The following is a 21092-nucleotide window of genomic DNA, read 5'->3' on the forward strand; positions in this document are numbered from 1 at the left end:
GGGGAAAGGCAACCCCTGGGGAGCCAACAATGCACCTGGTGGGCCCCCCGGTGAGGATTATCCCTTCTTTCCGACCTGAGGGGGGGCGGGGGAGGGGGGGGGAAGCTGCAGTGGTTCAGGTACAATTGGGCAGCGATTACAGGGGATCCCTGGGTGTTACTGACAGTGATGGGGTTTCACATGGAGTTCCATGGAACCCCATACCACACCAGACTTCTCGCCCCACACACCTTGTTTTTTCCAGGTAAAAGGTGCAGGTGGTAGGCAGGGAGATTCTAGATCGCCTCCAGAAAATGGCTATCGTGCACGCATCCCTTCACTCAGATGGCTTCTTGAGCAATATCTTCCTTGTCGAAAAGAAAGACAAGGGTTTCAGACCGGTAATCAATCTTCGGGACTTCAAACAGTGGAAAATGAAAGGTAGTCACCTTCTCAGGGATGTGCTCTTACCGAAAGATTGGTTGGTTCGACTGGACCTGAAGGACGCGTACCTGACAGTTCCCATTTTTCCACCCCACAGAAGCTTCCTACAATTCCTTTGGGACGGTCTTGTTTACCGAGTTCACCTGTCGAGCGTTCACCTGTCTACTGTTTGGTCTGTCATGGGCCCCTTGGAGTTTCACCAAGCTTCTGCTTTCAGCCATGGAGTGGCTTCGGGCCCGGGGTGTGCACCTCATAGTCTACCTGGATGGTATTCTTCTGATGCACCGACAGAAGGGTGCTTTGATGGCCCATCTCAAACTGACTCAAGATCTCCTTCAGAGTCTGGGGTTCATGCTGAACGACCAGAAATCAGTTTACATGATAACGCAAAAGCTGACCTTCTTGGGGTTCAAGTTCGATATGGTCCAGCAATGCCTCAGATTACCCCAACAGAAAGTGCGTCTGATTCGCACGGACCCTGCAGCGAGAGAAATTCTCGTTACATCATCAAGCCCAAATTGTCAGCCTCTTATCATCGTCAATTCAGGCGATCTTTCCAGGACCCTTGCATTACCGGGCCCTTCAGTGTTTGAAGACGCAGCATTTGCATCGTGGACTCTCCTATCACCCTATCACAGGAAGCCCGGGAGAAGCTCCAGTGGTGGCTCGAACATATGCCGGCCTGGAATGGCCAGCGATCTTCGGTTCAACCCGACCTGATCATAAAGTCAGATGCCAGTTGGCACGGTTGGAGCGCCCGCTGTGGAAATGTTACTACAGGTGGGCACTGGTCCGAGCACGAACGGTCTATGCACATCAACTGCTTAGAGCTTCTGGCCGGATCTTTCGCAATTCGGAGTCTGGCGGCCAACAAGATTTTGTGTGCCATCCTCTTGAAAATGGACAATGTCTCGGCGGTGAGATATATTAACAGATTAGGGGGCAAACGGTGCAAATGTCTGGCGGATTTGGCCAAGGACTTCTGGAACTATTGTATGACCAGCGGTCTGACGGTCACGGCGGAATATCTACCAGGGTCGCTCAATCAGACGGCAGACGGGCACTCCAGACACCTTCAGGATTACAGCGCTTGAAAGCTGGATCCTGCGATTTTTCAGAGCCTTATGATTCGGTGGGTTCCCTTTCAGGTGGACCTCTTTGCATCACGCCTCAATTACCAAATTCTCCGCTTTTTCAGTTGGCTTCGGGACCCTCTGGCGGAGGCGACAGATGGCTTTCTGCAGGACTGGAGCCTGCTTCGGGGGTAGGCATTCCCCCCATTTGCCATGATACCCAGGCTCACTGCGCTGGTCTGGAGACAGAAAGCGGAGGCCATTTTGGTGACACAGCGTTGGGCATCTCAAGTCTGGTATCCAGTCCTTCTGGAACTTTGTATGGATTTTTCAATCCAACTTCCCCAGAAGCCTTGTCTTCTGACGGACGCAGAAGGCAACTTGCACCCTTTGGTTCAAGAGGGCAACCTTCATTTGATGGGTTGGAGGATTACAGGGGACGTTGGGAAGTTCCGGTGCTTTCGAAGACAACTTCATCCCTTATCAGGAAGGCATGGGCAGAGTCTACTGTCAAGCGATATAGATCTTCCTGGAGGAAGTGGACATGCTGGTGCTTGCGACAGGATCTTGATCCCGTGGGGATTGATGTGATCAATGTCGTCAACTACCTGTCGGTTTGGCCTATCACTCGATCATGTGAGTCGGTCGGCGATTTCGGCAGGTCACATGCCCGTTCAGGGTGTCCCGGTAGGGGAACATCCCCTGGTATGCCGACTGTTGAGAGGCATACGCCTTGCTTTCCCACCGTTGCCGAAGTATTAATCTTTGTGGGATGTGAATTCGGTATTGCGGTTGTTGCAGTCTTGGTAGGATAATTCTTATCTTTCTCGTAAGGAGCTAACAGGTAAGCGAACGATGCTCCTTTGTCTTATTTCGTGTAAACGGGTCTCGGATGTCCGAGCCTTGGATATTACGGCGCACATGTTCACACCGGAAGGGGGTCGTTCACTGTGGGTCATCGCACAAAGTCTAATACTAGAGTGGTTCACTTCCCGGCTTTACAGGGTCATCCTAAGTTGTGCGTGGTCCGCTGTCTTAGAGTTTATGAAATGATGATGGATGAATATAGACCCCAGGAGTCTCTCAACTTCTCATTTCACTCAAGAAACCTTTCAAAGCGGTGACTGGGTACTCCAGGAAGCCAGCATTGATACAATGACCTTCGGAGCCCATTCAACGAAGGAAACCATGACCTCCAAGGTTTTTACCCTTGGTAGGAGATTAAAGGAAATTCTTAGGGCGGCAGATTGGTCCTCAGATACTACCTTTAAGGCCTTCCTGGGCATGGCTTTGCTGGTGGTCGGTCAGCTTTGAACTAGTATAATCCGAGTCTCCGGTCCGGACATGTAATATAAAAGTTCCTAACTATCGTGAAGAAAAGTTTCAATTCTAATAAGGACGCGGAGGTGAGGATTATACCACCCACTGAACTCAAGTCCGTTACTCCCAGACAGTGCACTCTGCGTATTGGATAAGTATTCCATTTTGGGAGTTTTTTTTTCGTATAATGTTTGGAGTCTGAATTAATGCTTAGGGTCAATGTTTACTGATTGATGGACCTAATTCTTCATTGTTCATACAGGGATAGTGAATGCTTTCCCTTCTCTGATGCTACCCTCTTGTCGTTGCAGGATCTGATCAGAAACAGGATTATTGACGGAACTGCGGGATCTGGTGTTTCGCCCGAAGAAAGAGGAAGTGCTATCCTCTGATACACCTTATATGGGACTATCTCTATGGTGGTTTGTTTCATCGCAAAGACTCATGGGATTTGTAGTCTTTGGGCTGTTGTTTGTTATTAAGGCTGCTGAGCAATAAAATATGAGAGAGTTAAGCAAAATCCTCGCCTCTGCGTTCTTAATAGAATTGAAACTTTCCTTCACGATAGTTAGGAAGTGTTATATTCTCTCTGGCATTATGGATCCTGATGCTTTCTTTAAGTGACCTGTCTTCCAGATATTCACATTTCCTCTATAAGTCTTCAACTTCTTCGGATGAGTTTCTTCAATTTTGGCTTGTAATGCTATTACCTCTTGGTGCTCTCCCTACCCTTTTTGACTGGATATCAAGGGGGGTAGGGAGTGGGAAAATAAATATTTAAAAAAAAAAAAAAACTTACATGCAGCCTGCCGCCTCTACAGACTATGCTCACACAGGCTCGGGGAATCCCCTGCGCCAATCCAGACGCTACTCTCATGCTAGTATTACCCAACATGAGAGAAGTATAGGGATTGGGCTGAGAGGGCTGGTTCCATGCTCTAGCAGCGACTGGGAGCCTGTGCTCATGAGCCCTGCCGATATCTCCAAGCAGTAGCCTGGAGATATCCAAGTGCACATGTCAGTTTGGCCCTCCTAAGATGGCTGGCTAAACCTACATGCATGCTATCAGTGCTCTGACCCCCACCACGCCTCCTGCTCCTAAAGGCCCCACAATCAAGACGCGGTGGCGGCTCTGAAGTACGATAACATGATAATAAAGCATTTTTATTAACTGCTTTATTATAATTTTATTTTACATGCGTATGCTGGTTCCAGCAGTGGTGTGACGCTCCTCCGCCATAACGGAAGAGAAGCCCTTGTAATGCAAGGTCCAATGATCTAGTTTAGTGCTGTGTTTTCCTAAGCAGAGTTGAATAGGCAAGTGCTCTGTTTCCCCCAGGCGCTGGGTAGTAGAGTGGATAGGATAAATACCAATCCTATCTTTAAACTTCTAGTGTCAGCATTAATGCACATAATTCTTCATGAAGCATTTCAAAGTGTGAGGGTTTTTTAGCATTATAGACAGACAATGAGAGCTATTTCCTCCACGTTGGTAAGTGTTGTGCTTTAATGAATATGCTACTTACCAGTATGCATCTGTTCTTGGCATGTAGGGCTGCTAACATTCATATCTAGTGCATAGATCGCCGCCTAGTGTTGGGTCCGGATGATTGCACATTGTTGTCCTGGAAGAGTCTTCGAAGTATCACGAGATAGGTGGCTCCTCCCCTGGACTACAGTGCGCATGGGCATCGACTCCATCCTCAGATTGTTTTTAGCCATTGTGGCAGAGATGGAGTGAAATCGTGTAAAGGATGTCCATGCTAATGATGAATGCAAGAGAGTGTCTGCAGCCGCTACGGGCACCGGGGAGGAGGGCGGGCGATATGAATGTTAGCAGCCCTACATGCCAAGAACAGATGCATACTGGTAAGTAGCATATTCAGTTCGAGGCATGTGGGCTGCTAAATTCATATCTAGTGCATAGAATACACAGCAGTCCCTCCATTAAGGGCGGTTGCCCGTGCCAGCTGCAGAAGCTTGAAAAAGTGTCTTGAGAACAGCCTGTCCTACAGCTGCTTGCTGTTTGGAATGCACATCTACGCAGTAATGCTTGGTAAATGTGTGTGGTGTAGACCATGTGGCTGCTCTACAAATGTCTTCTAAAGGAATGTTCCCCAGGAAAGCCATGGAGGCCCCCAATTTGCGTGTGGAGTGCGCCCTTGGGGGTATTGTTAAAGTGCGTTTAGCCTTTTGATAACAGATTTGAATGCATTTAACAATCCATCTGGCTATTCCTGCTTTGGAAATGGGGTTGCCTTTGTGTTGTGCTGAGAAGGCAACAAAAAGTTGTTGTGTCTTTCTAAAGGGTTGTGTTCTGTCAATGTAGTACATTAGCGCCCTCCTACCGTCTAATGTATGAAGCATTCTTTCTGCTACCGTTTGTGGGTTTTGGAAAAATGCAGGCAGGTCAATAGTTTGGTTGATATGAAACTGTGACACCACCTTTGGAAGGAATTTGGGGTTAGTGCGGAGCACCACCCTGTTAGAATGTATTTGGATGAATGGCTCTTGGATTGTGAGCGCTTGCAGCTCACTAACACGTCTGAGCGACGTGATAGCAATGAGAAAAGCCACTTTCCACGTTAGAAACTGAAGTTCGCATGAGTGCAGTGGCTCGAAAGGTGGGCCCATCAGCCTAGTGAGGACCACATTGAGGTTCCACACAGGAGCTGGTGGAGTTCTAGGAGGAATGACTCTTTTCAGTCCCTCTAGGAAGGCTTTAATGGCAGGCACCCTGAAAACAGAGAGGTGCTGCCTATTCTGGAGATAAGCCGCTATGGCGGATAGATGTATCCGAATGGAAGCGTACGCTAGATTGCATTTGTAAAGATGTAACAAATAGCAGATGATGTTAGGAATGGATGCATCTAGCGGGTTGATATTGTTGTCTGTACAGTAAATGACAAACCGCTTCCATTTTGCAGCATAGCAAGCTCTGGTCGTGGGCTTTCTTGCCTCCTGGATGATGTCCATGCATTCAGGAGGCAGGTTAAGGTAGCCAAATTCTAAGACTTCAGGAGCCAGATCGCCAGATTGAGCTGTTGCGGATCTGGATGCTGAATGTCGCCATGGTTCTGCGTCAAGAGGCTGGGTGTGAGATGCAGCCTTTGATGCGGTACCACGGAAAGTTCTAGAAACGTGGTGTACCATGGTTGGCGTGCCCATGTTGGAGCAACCAGGAGGAGAGTCATTGAGTGTTGCTTTAGCTTTCTTGCCACCAGCGGAATGAGAGGCGCTGGGGGAAAAGCGTACGCAAATTTGCCTGACCAGTTCATCCATATCGCATTCCCCTGCGATTCCGGGTGAGGGAACCTGGCGGCAAAGCTTTGGCATTTTGCGTTTTCCCTCGTGGCAAACAGGTCGATCTCTGGATGACCCCACTGCTGGAAGTACGGGTGGAGTACTGATGGATGTATCTCCCACTCGTGCATTTGATGGCTGTATCTGCTGAGCAGATCTGCCATCTGATTGTCCTTGCCCGGGAGGTGTTCCGCCATGAGGAAAATGTTCCTCTGAATGGCCCACTTCCACATGCTCTGAGCCAGATGAGACAGCTGTGGCGAGTGAGTACCTCCCTGCTTTTGGATGTAGTACATGGCTGTCATGTTGTCCGTCCGGATCAACACGACTTTGTTGCACAGATGTACTTTGAAGGACTTTAGCGCCATGAAGATTGCCATCAATTCCAGGTAGTTGATGTGCAACTTCTGTTGATGGGTGGTCCACAGTCCCTGCACAGTGTAGTGGAGCACATGAGCTCCCCACCCTTGGAGAGATGCGTCCGTCGTTAGGATAATCTGTGGCACCGGCTCTTGGAACGGTCGTCCCTTGCAAAGGTTGTGTGGATTCCACCAATGCAGAGAGTTGTATGCCCGACCGGTCACCAACACTAGGTCTGTCAGTTGTCCCCGAGCCTGTGTCCACTGATTTGCCAAGCACTCTTGGAGCGGGCGCATGTGCAACCTCGCGTGCGGGACTATGAAGATGCAGGAGGCCATCATGCCTATCAACTGCATGAACACTCTCGCTGGTAGGGAGTGTTGCGGTCTGAACCTTTGGATCAGCGACTGAATGTTGTCGATCCTGACCGGGTTTGGCTGAGCCATAGCAGTCATGGTGTTTATTGTCGCGCCGAGATACTGCCGCACATAGGCTGGTTGAAGGTGCGACTTTGGGTAGTTTAGGGAGAACCCCAGACTGTGAAGGAGGTGAATAGTGTGGGACATGTCCGCGGCGCACTGTTGTTCCGACTTTGCTTGAACAAGCCAGTCGTCTAGGTACGGGTAGACATGTATGTTTTGTCTTCTGAGGTGCGCCGCCACTGTCGCCAGACACTTTGTAAACACTCTGGGGGCAGTAGTCACCCCGAAGGGCAGGACTTTGAATTGATAGTGCCTGTTTTGAATGGTGAACCTGAGGTATTTCCTGTGGGATGGGTGGAGTGGGATGTGGAAATAAGCATCCTTGAGGTCCAAGGTTGCTAGGAAGTCCCCTTGATTTAGCAGGGGAAGAATTTGTTGTAGGGTCAGCATGTGGAAGTGTTCTGACAGTATGTACATGTTGAGGGGGCGTAGATCTAGAATAGGTCTGAGGGATCCGTCCTTTTTTGGGATGAGGAAGTACAGGGAATAGACTCCTGTGCCTTCCTCTGCCACAGGTACGAGCTCGATTGCGCCTTTTTGCAGCATCACTAAGACTTCCTGCTGCAATAAGTGCAAGTGCTCTGCCGACATAGGACGGTGTCTTGGGAGGAGTGGATGTTAACTCCAAACAATAACCGTACCGGATAAGGTTTCTCACCCACATGTCTGTGGTGATGGACGTCCAGACTGGCAGGAACTGCTGGAGTCTCCCCCCGACAGGTGTTGGATGGTCGGGGGGCAGTGACAGAGAGTCACTGTTTGTTTGCGGCAGAGGAACGTGTGTTGTTGTTCCCTCTGCCTCTGCCCTTGGCATTGTTACCTCTGTAACCCCCTCTACCCTGCTTGGGGTACGAGGATTGTGCGCCACCCTTTGTGTATTGTGATTGTTGACCCAAGTGTCCTCTGGTAACACCACGCGCTCCTGAGCGACGAAAAGTGCTTCCCCTGAACTGTTGTGACTGAAGCGCCCCCATAGACTTAGCAGTCTCGTTGTCCTTTTTAATCTTTTCAAGGGTGGTGTCTACATCTGGACCAAACAGTCTGTCAGGATTGACGGGCTGGTTGAGGATTGTAGTCTGGATGTCAGGCTTAAATCCAGATATACGAAGCCAAGCTTGTCGCCTCAACATGACGCTAGTGTTAATTCCCCTAGCCGCTGTATCTGCCACATCAAGTGCACACTTTATTGCAGCGTTCGAGATAAGCTTTCCCTCTTGTATGAGCATTTCGGCTGCTTCCTTAAACTCATCAGGTAGGTGTTGAAGGAGCTGTTCTAGGGTGTCGTAATGCGCCCTATCGTATCGTGCCAATAGTGCCTGTGTGTTTGCAATACGCCATACATTGGTAGCCTGCGCCGCCACCCTTTTGCCGGATGCCTCAAGCACTTTCGACTCCTTGTCTGGGGGAGGAGCTTCACCCGTGGTGTGGGAGTTTGCCCTCTTGCGGGCATTGGCGACCACCAACGAGTCTAGAGGCAACTGTCCTCGAATATATGCAGGATCTCCAGGTGCTGGCCTGTATTTTTTCTCGATACGTGGGTTCACCACTCTGGCCCTGGTCGGTTCTTTAAAGATCTCTGGGGCATGTTTAAGGACACCTTTGAGCATAGGAAGTATTTTAACTGATCTTTCTGAGACAGAGAAAGTGTCAAACAAGAAGTCTTCCTCCACCGGGTCAGCATGCATGTCCACATTATGATTTGCTGCTGCCCGTTCGATTAAAGCATTAAATGCCGCAGAATCCTCTGTTGGAGATGTACGTGCCCCAAAACCCTGTGGATCTTGTACCGCCTGATGTCCACCTTGGTCCCCAGTGTCGTCATATGAGTCCTGCTGAACATCAGGGTCATTGTCAACTGGAAAATTGTATTGGGTATCCTGTTCATCATCCTCTCCTCCTGATTGGTTGGGGGAAGGTGATGGACTCCTTCTTGGTGGTGGCAGAATAGGCTCAATAAGGGAAGGAATGTCCTGTGTTGGCCTCTTCTTCTTCAGTGGAATAACATAGGATTCCAGTGGTGTGGAAGTGATTTTCCTCTTATAAAGGGTCAATTTCCCTGTTTGGGCATCGATGTAATGCTCAGATTGGTATTCTGAGGCTTGATATGGATCCGAGCGGCCAATTTGCGTCGATGGATCCGATGTTTTCGGCACCGATCGCGGTGCAAATGCTTTTGGAGCCACCTTCGGTGGCAGAGTGTAAAGAAGCTTGCCCGAGGCCTTCGGAGGCGTGTCCACCGATTTTGGAGCCGATGGCGTGGAAGCCGTTGACGACAAAGTCTTCTCCCGAATACGTTTCAGGGAGTCGGTGACCTGCTTCGTGAAGGAGGTAGAGGGTTTTGTAACCGTCGGCCGATGTTCGGTGGCGACGGAGTCCCCTGGCGTCGACGGTATTTGCGTTGACGAATGTTCTGCTGCAATGTGTTGCGGCTCCGTTGCAGTCTTTGGCGCCGACGCCGTTGCAGCAGATCCTGCATCCTTGCGCCGGTGTGTTGAGCCTGAGGCCTTAGGGTCGTGGCTTTTAGTCGACTTTGGGTCGACTGGGTGGTTACTTGACGGCGCCGTAGGAGCGTCCGAGGGCGTGTCAACAGGTTTAGATGTCCGCGCCGGAGCAACTGTGGTCGACGGCTGATGGACGGCCTTCTCGGAGGATGGCTCCTTGTGCACCTTCTGCGGGGCTGTTGTCTCGACAGCCTTCTTCGACTTTTGTGGGCCCGAGGGCGACGGAGTCGATGAAGGAGCAGGCTTTGATATTTTTTGCAGGACGTCGGCCATGTTAGATGTTGTCGAAGCCGTAGGTTTCGGTTTCGATTTCGGCTGGACGTCGGCCATCTTGGGTGACGTTGAAACCGAAGGTTTCGATACGTGCAATGGCGGCTCCGCTTGAGTGTCCGTGGCCGGGCCAGAAGGCGGGGCCTGGGATAGCGGCGCAGGGTCGTGGGTAAGGCCGAGTGGCGATCCCGTGACCTGAGCCTGAGTTATGTAGACTTCGGGGCATAGCTCTTCCTCTGAGCTATCTTCCGCGGCCCCATAAACTTCTTCGTCGTCCCCTACCTCCTCGACGTATTCAAGGTCTTGGCCTTGTCCTTCGACGTATTGTTCGGGATCGGCGACAGTTTTTAGAATCATGGGTAAGTTACCGATTCATGCCCCTATATAGCTACAATTCACATTGCCCTTATATAGGCATAGTAATCATACCCATATTTAGACATAGTACAAGCATGGCTACTTCCACTAGTTCCAAAAAGCCACAACAATTTCTTGGAAAACTTGGCTTCAACAGTCAGGGACATCCCCTTATTTGAATATTGATTTGTCCTAGAAATCATGGCCTTTTCAAAGAACTACCATTCCCTTGGGGTTCTTTGGTGACGTTATTATGTCCGACTTTACGTCAAACTAGACTACTTCAAGGTATAAATATGCCTACACTTGCCCTAGCAAACGCACTGTGGTTCGGAGCAGCTCGACTATCTACCTGCCCGACGCAGCTCGCTACAGCAAGTGCCGAAGGAAGCCGACCCTCCAGCTGACGCACTGACAGAGAGGCTGCCTTTCTCTCGCTGAGAATCCAGCTCCAGTGTTTCCAAGCTCCCCTTGCGGGGTGTTGGGAAATCGAGTCCGAGTCAGAGATACCAGACCTCCTTCAATCTAAAACCAAGGTACGGAGCTGATTAGACCCTAAGAGAAATCTTGGTTAGATTCTTGGCAAAGAAACTAAACCTATGCCACACCACACTTATTTCTTCCCTTGTACATGACTTAGGTTAGGTACATTGGGGTAGGCATATTTTAGAAGCACCAGTTAAGTACTTTTAGTCTTTGTTATTTATGTGTGTATTTTATGGCTTAGAAACCAAACCATGCTTTTATAGTATTATTTTATAATACTCTTCTTACTGTACGCATTATACTTAGCAACCATTATTACGATTGTAACAGTTCATTTCTTCTGCATGTGAAAGAAGACTGTTCAATAAACACTTTTATTGAAAGCGCCCGTTTCTCTATTTCTCTGCACCTCTGGTGAAACGAAGCATGCACGATTGCCTGAGTAAAATATCTATCTATTGTTTCCACGACTCTGAAGATAAGTTCTATTTTGGGGAAACAAAGTTGTCATGTTTATGCGGTTGTCAGAAACTAATCCCTTCTTGTGTATTCGAGAAAGTTTCTAGTGACCTCTGAGCTAGCTGGCACTCACAAGTAAGTCTAATATATTCGATAGAGACCCAGTCGACCTAAGTCCTACGTCACATCTATAGGATATATTATTCCAATGCGCAGAGCCTATTGGGAATATAGGAACTACACTACACAACCCAATTACACACCAACTTCCATTTTAAAGCCCATGCCCCAAGTAACCGGTAGAAAGATAGAGTTTAAAATAATAGTTTAAAAACCAATTATTTACAATCCAAAGTGCTAGTGCAGAGTACACGCCCGACTGGTCTGATCATTTAGATCTTAGTATATTTTATTTGCACCAGACGGGAGAGTAGATAGAGCCCTCCTTCTTATTGCCCAAATTTGACAGAGAAATTTTGCTGTTGCACAAGCATAAAGTGGTCTCACATCTGACTTTAAAATACGTAGGGCATCTTTATGGATATGTGTCCCAAGTTGTCTACATACCGGACTTAGCCAGTTCCTACTAGGTCTGGCGTAAGCAGCACAGGCAAAGAATACATGGCCTATTGTTTCATTAGGGCACGGACAAGAGGGACAGCCCTTGTGCTGTGATGTATTTGTCACCCAAGTGTTAGTAAAAGCATTGAAGGGTAGGCATCCGTATCTGAACTGTGTGTACACTTTTCTGTCTGCTGCCGCCACTTTCATAAAATCAAGATAACTTTCTAACCGGCTGCCAGATTTAATATCAGTGAACACATCAGTTAAGCAGCCATGGCGTATTTTTTAAGAAATTCACCCATGCCCAAAACTGTGATTTTAGTGTGTCCCTAGAGAATGGGGGTAGGTGACCTTCTAGCTCCTTAGGCACACCTATGTCTGTCCGGATGGTATTTATGTATTTAAACCACCCAATTTTACGGTTTATGTCCAAGGCTGAAACTTCTGTATAAGCAGCATCGTAGGGCATCAGTTCAGGGGTTGTGACCAATCAATGCCAGAAGAGCAATGGACGTAAGCTCGTCTGGTCATTAATAGACTTGATACCCATGTCAAGTTTCAAGGGAAGGAGGGGAGTGCTCTGTGGAAGTGATACCAGGCTCCTAAGAAACTTATTTTCTATTGTTGAGAGGATGTTGACATTAGTGGAACCCCAGAGTTCTGCCCCATAGAGCACACTACTCACTACCTTGCAGCTATACAACTTAAGTACGGGGCTACAGGCCTGGTGTAAGAAAGGCAGTGCTCCCATCGCAAGGCCCCAGTTAACTGGGAAAATTTCAAGGACGCCCTCTCTAGGTGTTTCTTCCATGCCATTCCCTCGGACAGCTTGATTCCCAGGTAATCAAAGGAACTCATTCGTTCAAGGGAAACATTATCAAGGACCAGGTTACCTTTAAAGGATTTGTGGGGATTTAGCATTATCAAATTTGTTTTAGTGGTTTTGATGACCAAACCCCTCTCATCGCAAAAAGTCTTAAAACAATTTAAATGTTTTTGTAGGCCCTTGGGAGTTTTAGATACCAGGAGGGTATTGTCTGCAAAAAATAAAGTAGCTATTCTATGGTTTGCCAGCGAAGGAGCGTCGGCCGGAGTAGAACACAAAAGGTTGGCCACCTAGTTTACATAAAGGGAAAAGAGGGTGGGGCCAGGACTAACCCTTGACGTACCCCCGCCTGATCTTGAATGGCTCAGTGTTTTGGCCCTGATTTTCCCACCTTACACATGCAAAATTATGCTTGTGTAGCCTGATAAGTGGTTCTAGAAGTTCCAAGGTCATGCCCATGTCCCGAAGGACCTGCCAGAGTAAATCCCTGGCGACTAGGTCAAAAGCTGTTTTAAGGTCCATAAAGGGACAATATAAACTGCCTTTGCACAACACAACTTCCTTCCTATACCTCTGCAGTCTTTAAGGGTGTAGTCTAGCATCAAGAAAGGCTAACAGTGGTGACTGACTGCATGTTTGCGCCTTTGTTATAAACATTAAAGATCATTAATGGCTTGACCTGCTTGAATGTTAACGATTACTATTGGATATTATGGTAGTCTTATTTGATTTCTAGGATCTAACAGTTCAATGATACATGCACCCAGATCATTAATTCACTTTACGGTCTACCTTTGGTATGCCTTGCTGCTGTGTATCCTACCTTGTGGGTATGATTTAAATCAACGATTCATTGAAGATACCAATTACATGGTTGTCCACCATTCAATATTCTAACTTTTTGTGTGTTAACTCTTCGACGTTCAAGCACAGTAGGTTTATAGATGTTGGCTCACAAAGGTTCTCACCATTACAATAGTAGATCCAGTATTTTTAATGACTTAGGACTCTAGTTGAAGTGTGTCATAATTCTTATGTAAATTCTTCTAGGTGTCACCAGGCACTAGGAAAGCTCTTTTAGGCAGGTGCAATATTTAATCACTCTTGTTCTAGAGACAATGTGATGTTACTGGCACTAACCCCTCACCTTCCAAGAGGTCTCCTGGATGTTTGGTCACAACCTTGTTATCGTTCTGCCTATCATAATTCACATTCATACCTATCCCCTCACGATAATGTTAGAGTCCAGGCCGGTTGTATTGACCAGCATCTACCTATCAAATCTACTTTACCATAGGAGGTGTGCCCGCTATCCCAAATGTGTGTCTGGCAGGATCCTAACAGGACAGGATATTTCCTTAAATGAACCTTTGACGAATGGATTCCCATATTGCCCAACTCATTCCTTTGGGTCCACAGGGCTCTGAAATTGCCCACCGCCTTGCAACCAATCCCGGTTGTCTTTCTACCATCAATTCCTAGGCAATTAAAAAATTCAACAAAATACAGAAAGAAACTCATTGAGCCCTTCACAATGGTACAGTAAGCATAGCAGACTCCCCATATTCAGCATAGCATGTGGGCCATCAGAAACATAAGTGCAGGGTAAAATCTAACTTGAACTCACCAAAACCCCCCAAACCATAATGCCAGTGAGCTAAATCTATCCCACCTTCGAGTTTGGCCAGTGAAGAAATTTGTAGATGCACATTTAGTTAGGAGGTTTAGTCCAAGGGTATTTATGTAGTAACACTCAAGCATGCTGCTCTCTAAGTTTTGGGAATGGCTTTAGAAGCCTTTTGCAACGGTTAGTATAAGCTCATTCTCGGAGTATTCCCACTGGACTGGAGTAGCTTGATGGCTGTAACAGTGTTTATGGGATTGCTAGCCCCTCTCTTCTTACTGCTAATTCCCCTCTGTGTATCTGTGTTATGTGTCTTTAGTGGCACTCCCATGTTTTTTCCTCGGTGTATGAGGCAATGCAATTATTGGGAGCTTGCCATAGCTCACCCAGTTTTTTGAGCTTTCACTTCTTTATCTTTTTTTGCTTCATATAATCAGGAAATCTTCTTCAATAGATGGTTACTAAAAATATTTACTTCAGCAAAATTTGGCTCGAGTTGCACCCTGGTTTCGCTTTTTTGAGGATTGTAGGACAACTAGTTCAGTGGGTTTTTGGGATCCTGTTTCATCCAAGGGAGCCAGAGGGTGTAGTGGGGGACAGTTGATAGTTCATTCGATATAGAACTCTTTGCAGAGACAGGATCCACTGGGATTTTACTGCCCTCTACGGTGGTCAAAAGACTGATAGGGCCTCTACCCCCAAATGAGATTTGTCCTTGCTCTAGTCCCCTATTTGTCGGGGATGGAATGACACTGCGGGACCCAGGGCAGAGTGCCTCAGCTGGGACTTCTTTCAGCTTACCCAGACTCTCCTAGATGATGTTTTAATTCCTTAAGTATAGGTCTTTAGGATATCTGGGAAGGGTTTAAGGCCTCCAGGTAGGAGATGTTGCTAGCTGGCTCAGAGTCCAATTTAAGGAAGAAGTCTATAGTACTTTGGACCAGGCACTCAGTACCAGGCTAACGTCTATGCCCATCAGAAGAAGTAGATGTATTAGTATCATCAAGAGCCTGGCCTGTTCCAGGGAAGGAAACTAATATCATGGCAGTTATAGTAGAAAGGGTTAATCTGCTAAGGTTAAGCGACAGTAGGATTATTCAAGGGGGCTGTGGATACCGAAAGGTCATTCCCCCGCCCACATGAGTAGGTCCAATATCTTCAGTGATCTTTTGGGATCTGGTCTGCATACTTAAAAAATAGCAAGTTAGTGATCAAGTAAAGATCTATACTCTAGCCACTTATTTGTCACTGTGTAATATGGCAGAGTTAGATTACATTATCAATCACTAAACTAACCACTATGCTCACCAGGAACTTTCAGCTATTGCCTGAGGTCTCTGGCCTTCACTGCGTTAAGTACAGACAGTGATGATAATAAAAAAAAAAAAAAAAAAATCGAAGACAGATTGTAAAACAGCTGGAAAAAAAGTCACACCCCATTCGGTCAGTGAAGTACAATCAATTAAGTACGAATGTTGTTGATTGATGCCACAAAGTGACAACCAGTGCTAGTCATTGCCAATACCACCTGTATTCAGTGGGACAGAAGTTAGTAGCACATCAATTTGTAAGCAATGCTGTCCTAATTAAAGTGCATCAGCTTCAGCCCACAGACTAAGTAGCTGGGGAATAATAATAAAACCTTGCCTGAGTGACAAGCTCAAAAGTGGCCCAGAGGTAAGCAGTATAAAAGAAAAAGGGTCCCTTGCATTACTCATCTCTGACGCACACCAGTATCAGGGGACATTTCATATCTTCACACCTCCAAGCCAAGAAAGTGCATTCTCCTGCTCTACCTAGCTTATTTTACCTTCTGTTCAAAAGTACTTATGATTTGGTTGTGCACAGTTCCATGAATTCTCAATTTTCTTGGTTGTTTTGCAAAAGGTTCCAATGAAAGTTCAGCAAAGGATCTACTCAGAAACTGGCTGCATGCGGGTAGCACCACTCCCAGAAAGTGCGGATACAAAGGAGCAAAGTTTGCTTCCAGACTGTCTGGCAGCTGGAGGAGCCATAGCCCAGCTGGCCAGGCCCAGCATGGGATCTTGGCCAATGGACCTCTCAGGCTGCCTTACATCCATATAAATGACAGTTGGTAAAAATCAATAAAGCAACAGTCGGGTTATTGGCCAATTTGCAGAGAATTATTCACTGATTAAGTTGGTCAGGGGCCAGGAGGGAGCATCTCTACAGTAGTTTGCTAGCCTCACAGGGATAGCCAAAGCATAGGGTTAGTGTGTTTTGGCGTGCGTTGATGTTTTGTGAGTAGTTTTGCTGCCTGCTATTCAATGGCAGTTACTGCCTTTGTGCTTGCCAACGATGTGGTGATACTCTCTATGAAAGGCCGTGTGATGTATTGTTGCTTTAAGCATTGCTAGGTTACTAGCAATGTTCCATATTAGAATTGTTTATGTGCGAATAGAAATGTACTGTTTTTGAGAAGTTATCTTTTGACAAACTTTGAAAAGCACCGCCAACAAATTTTAAATCTCCACCATATATGGTTAATAAAGTCTAGGAGCAGTAAATGTTTCAAATCAAAAAACGCTGTATCCGTAAATGCAAAAAAGTTCAAGATTCCTTTATTGATCCAATTGAAATGCCAGCCAACGCGTTTCGTTCCGTCAAGCGGAACTTCTTCAGGGCGCAAATGAGTGTAGTCAGGCGTCTTGATCTTCCAAGTCACAGTATTACGATTAGGACACGGGTTGGTACCCTCAATATATGTAATTTGTATGCGTGCTTGATCCAGATTCAGAGATGTTTGCTCTCTTATTAATGTATCGGAAAATCTCTTTCCAATTATTCCGCCAAATATGTTTATGATACAAAGTACACCTTGTGATTCTGAAGGGTATATTCCTCAGAGATTATTCCTATCTCTCCGTCTTCATTCTTGGTAGTCTTAGATGTTTTTCATAAGGGTACTACCCTTAAAGGATATCTTCTATATTCTCAGTATGATGCACAATTTCCATTCGTTTTAGGCAGTAACCTTTCAGGGTCAAAGTGTGGGACCCACAATTGGCGTCTCAGAAATCCACACGCCGGATATTTTCCCGCAAACGCTAGCGTTTGCGGGAAAATATCCGGCGTGTGGATTTCTGAGACTGAGGAATATACCCTTCAAAATCACAAGGTGTACTTTGTATCATAAACATATTTGGCGGAATAATTGGAAAGAGATTTTCCGATACATTAATAAGAGAGCAAACATCTCTGAATCTGGATCAAGCACGCATACAAATTACATATATTGAGGGTACCAACCCGTGTCCTAATCGTAATACTGTGACTTGGAAGATCAAGACGCCTGACTACACTCATTTGCGCCCTGAAGAAGTTCCGCTTGACGGAACGAAACGCGTTGGCTGGCATTTCAATTGGATCAATAAAGGAATCTTGAACTTTTTTGCATTTACGGATACAGCGTTTTTTGATTTGAAACATTTACTGCTCCTAGACTTTATTAACCATATATGGTGGAGATTTAAAATTTGTTGGCGGTGCTTTTCAAAGTTTGTCAAAAGATTGGTTTTCCCAAGGATTTGGGATATACTCTCAGGGCAGGGAGTATTTGAAATTTGCACGCTATTTGAAAGATTGGATGTATAGGAATATTGGTGACTTTTGAGTTGGTGCTGTGTAGTTGTGAAAGTGGTCCACTGCCCATACCTCCTGTTTTTGTAGAAATGTTTTTGAGAAGTTACCGGTGCAAGAAGCTGGAAGGATTGCTGTTAGCTCCAGACAATTAACCTGTACAATTACCTTCTGCCTTGGTGAATTTGTACTCTACACCGAGATGCCCCCAGCTGCACAGAAGGATGTCAAGTAGTGATACTGCAACATGCCCAGAGATCTTGCAGTATGTGTCTGCTTTAATGACTGTAAAGCTTTGCCCATTTGTCAGCTAAGTAAGGCTTCCCCAATAACAGCAGGTCCAGCAAGAAAGGACACGTAGCTCTCAATCAGCCTTGTTGTTTAAAGACTAATGATCCTGCCATTTGACTGATTACCATCATTGCTATGTCTGCAGACTCATCTATACCTTTGAAAAGAGCCACTCTATCTCTTCTCTCAGAAAGCTTTGGAATCCTCTTTTTAGCTATTGTGTTCCATACCAATGTAAAGGGGGGGAGGGGTAACAGACTACATCTGCTGTCCTGCAGCCCAATGATGTCTAAGATGTTAACCATTCTGATAGAGGCTGTACCCAATGTGGAAACCCTCTTGCCAGAGTTATTCATCTTCTTGGATAATTATAAACAGGGGGTTTCCATATTGGCTGACCTTGTTCAGGCGGAGCAGTACAAGATGATGTTCGGTTTCAGGATCTTCTTAGAGCCTCCTACACAGCTACAGAGTCAACCTTGGGATGTACTGCGAGGCAGGCTGGGTTGTTGTCAGGTGCATGACATTGATTGTCAACACTTTTTTTTTAATATGGTTGATTATAGGGATATACCTTTACCGCCTTCTGTAGGGATTCCTTGACACCCTAAAGAAAGCAGTCCATTTCTGAGAACGGGACAGGGAGTTTGACACATTTAGCGGCTCCATCTACCACGGAGGGAAACGTTTCAAACTAGAAACAGAAAAGTCACATGGAAAATGCTCTTATGAAACATGTCAAAACTTACCTCCCATTCAGGGTAGTCATGCTGTTTCAAGGACTCTTTATGCGTTCCCGGCAGGGCTACTAGACAACCATTGCTGCGATCTATCCTCTCCATTGCAGTCCATGCACAAACAATTTGATCTGCAGGCCTAAACGGAAAATAGTGCAGGTCCTGATGCATTGGATGACGAGAAGTCATTTTACCTGAAATCAAAACCACAAGTTGAAGGCTGGCATTCGACTCTGTTCCCACTGTGGTTTGATTTTGCTGCCCATTGTAGCTACATCTAATACACAAATAGGAGCCATAGGAAAAAAAAATAAGTAGCACCACAGTTCTAACATTTTATATTTATAAAAGGTAGTATGTAAATATAATAACTAACTCAGAGTTTTGTAATTTACAAAACAGAACTATTTGATGTGCTCTGTTGTATTTCATTATATTAATTAATCCATCTGTTATATTTCACATTGTAATTGTTCCCATAACGAAGGGAGATATGTTGTATCTTGAGTCTCCCTGCTGCTCAGCTAGAATGCATGTGTTGTTGAATATTGGATGAGTGGAATGCTAGTATGTTATGAATGTCAGTTGGGCGAGGGCTGAGCAGCAGGACAGCTGCTCCTGATGGGGTTAACGTTATAACTTACTAATAATTATCTTAATACAATAAAGTAACTTTCATAATCAACAAGGAAGATCCAGCTTCATATTGATTACATCATTTTGGCGACATTTAGAAGAAGAACCCGTGCGTGCAAATTCAAGGAAAATTAAAGACAAAACAGAGACTTGACTGTTACACAAAGAGAAGTCAAAGCTTGTTGGAAAAAAGAATCTTGAAAGGTACTGTAAATCGGAAAACAACAATACTCGCGGTAAATGACTTTTACTTGACTGTTGGAAAAGGAAAATCAGAAAACAACGAATACTCGAAGTAAATGACTTTAAATTGTATTTAAAGGTGTGTCTGGAGTGTTGTCTGGCAATCTAACCCCATCAGTGACCCGGACATCGGTCGCCCTGAAACCCATGTTTGCCAGACCCATGACAGTAATTCGAACCTCGGAGAAATGTGTATGTTGACTCTGACCTGCGTGATCTTTCAGCGCTAATAAAAGGGATTAATGCCAGCAACACTGTTTGAGAGCAGAGATTGAGTCACGGAGGAAGCTAGAGGGAGTAAGACAGAGAGAGGGAGCTAGAGGGAGCAAGACAGAGAGCTAGAGGGAGAAAAACAGAGAGAGGGAGCTAGAGGGAGCAAGACAGGGAGAGGGAGCTAGAGGGAGTAAGAGAGTGAGAGGGTGCTAGATGGAGTAAGAGAGAGCGGGAGCTAGAGGGAGTAAGAGAGAGAGGGGGAGCTAGAGGGAGTAAGACAGAGAGAGGGAGCTAGAGGGAGTAAGACAGAGAGAGAGGGAGCTAGAGGGAGTAAGACAGAAAGAGAGGGAGCTAGAAGGAGTAAGAGAGGGAGCAAGACAGAGAGAGAGGGAGCTAGAGGGAGTAAGACAGAGGGAGAGTGAGCTAGAGGGAGTAAGACAGAGGGAGAGTGAGCAAGAGGGAGTAAGACAGAGAGAGAGGGAGCTAGAGGGAGTAAGACAGAGAGAGAGGGAACCAGAGGGAGCTTGAGGGAGTAAGACAGAGAGAGGGAGCTAGAGAGAGCTAGACAGAGAGAGGGAGCTAGAGGGAGTAAGACAGAGAGAGAGGGAGCTAGAGGGAGTAAGACAGAGAGAGGGAGACAGAAGGAGCTAGAGGGAGCAAGACAGAGAGAGGGCGCTAGACAGAGAGAGGGAGCTAGAGGGAGTAAGACAGAGAGAGAGTGAGCTAGAGGGCGCTAGACAGAGAGAGGGAGCTAGAGTGAGTAAAAGAGAGAGAGGGAGCTAGAGGGAGCAAGACAGAGTGAGAGGGAGCTAGAGGGAGTAAGACATAGAGAGAGAGAGAGCAAGACAGAGAGAGGGGGGCTAGAGGGAGTAACAGAGAGAGAGAGAGCTAGAGGGAGTAAGAGAGAGGGGGCTAGAGGGAGTAAGACAGAGAGAGAGGAAGCTAGAGGGAGTAAGACAGAGAGAGAGAGGGAGCAAAACAGAGAGAGGGAGCTAGAGGGAGCAAGACAGAGAGAGAGGGAGCTAGACGGAGTGATAGAGAGAGAGAGGGAGCTAGACGGAGTGATAGAGAGAGAGGGAGCTAGAGGGAGTAAGAGAGAGAGCGGGAGCTAGAGGGAGTAAGAGAGAGAGAGCGGGAGCTAGGGGGGAGTAAGACGGCGAGAGAGGGAGCTAGAAGGAGTAAGAGAGGGAGCTAGAGGGAGCAAGACAGAGAGAGGGTGCTAGAGGGAGTAAGACAGAGAGAGAGAGGGAGCTAGAGGGAGTAAGACAGAGACAGAGGGAGCTAGAGGGAGTAAGAGAGAGAGAGGGAACCAGAGGGAGCTAGA

The 21092-nt window shown here is 46.5% G+C and overlaps 1 protein-coding gene across 1 annotated transcript in view; it reads right to left on the minus strand.

Annotated features, from left to right (window-relative positions):
- The window catches only part of PHYH (phytanoyl-CoA 2-hydroxylase), a 385214-nt gene that overhangs the window by 121262 nt on the left and 242860 nt on the right, over positions 1-21092 (minus strand). Inside the window, exon 6 of the mRNA XM_078674221.1 lies at positions 18689-18870. Coding sequence (XP_078530347.1) covers positions 18689-18870 — 182 coding nt within the window. The remainder of the gene's footprint in view (positions 1-18688; positions 18871-21092) is intronic.

Source organism: Lissotriton helveticus, chromosome 1_1 (assembly GCF_964261635.1).
Source record: "Lissotriton helveticus chromosome 1_1, aLisHel1.1, whole genome shotgun sequence".
Classification (NCBI taxonomy): Eukaryota; Metazoa; Chordata; class Amphibia; order Caudata; family Salamandridae; genus Lissotriton; species Lissotriton helveticus.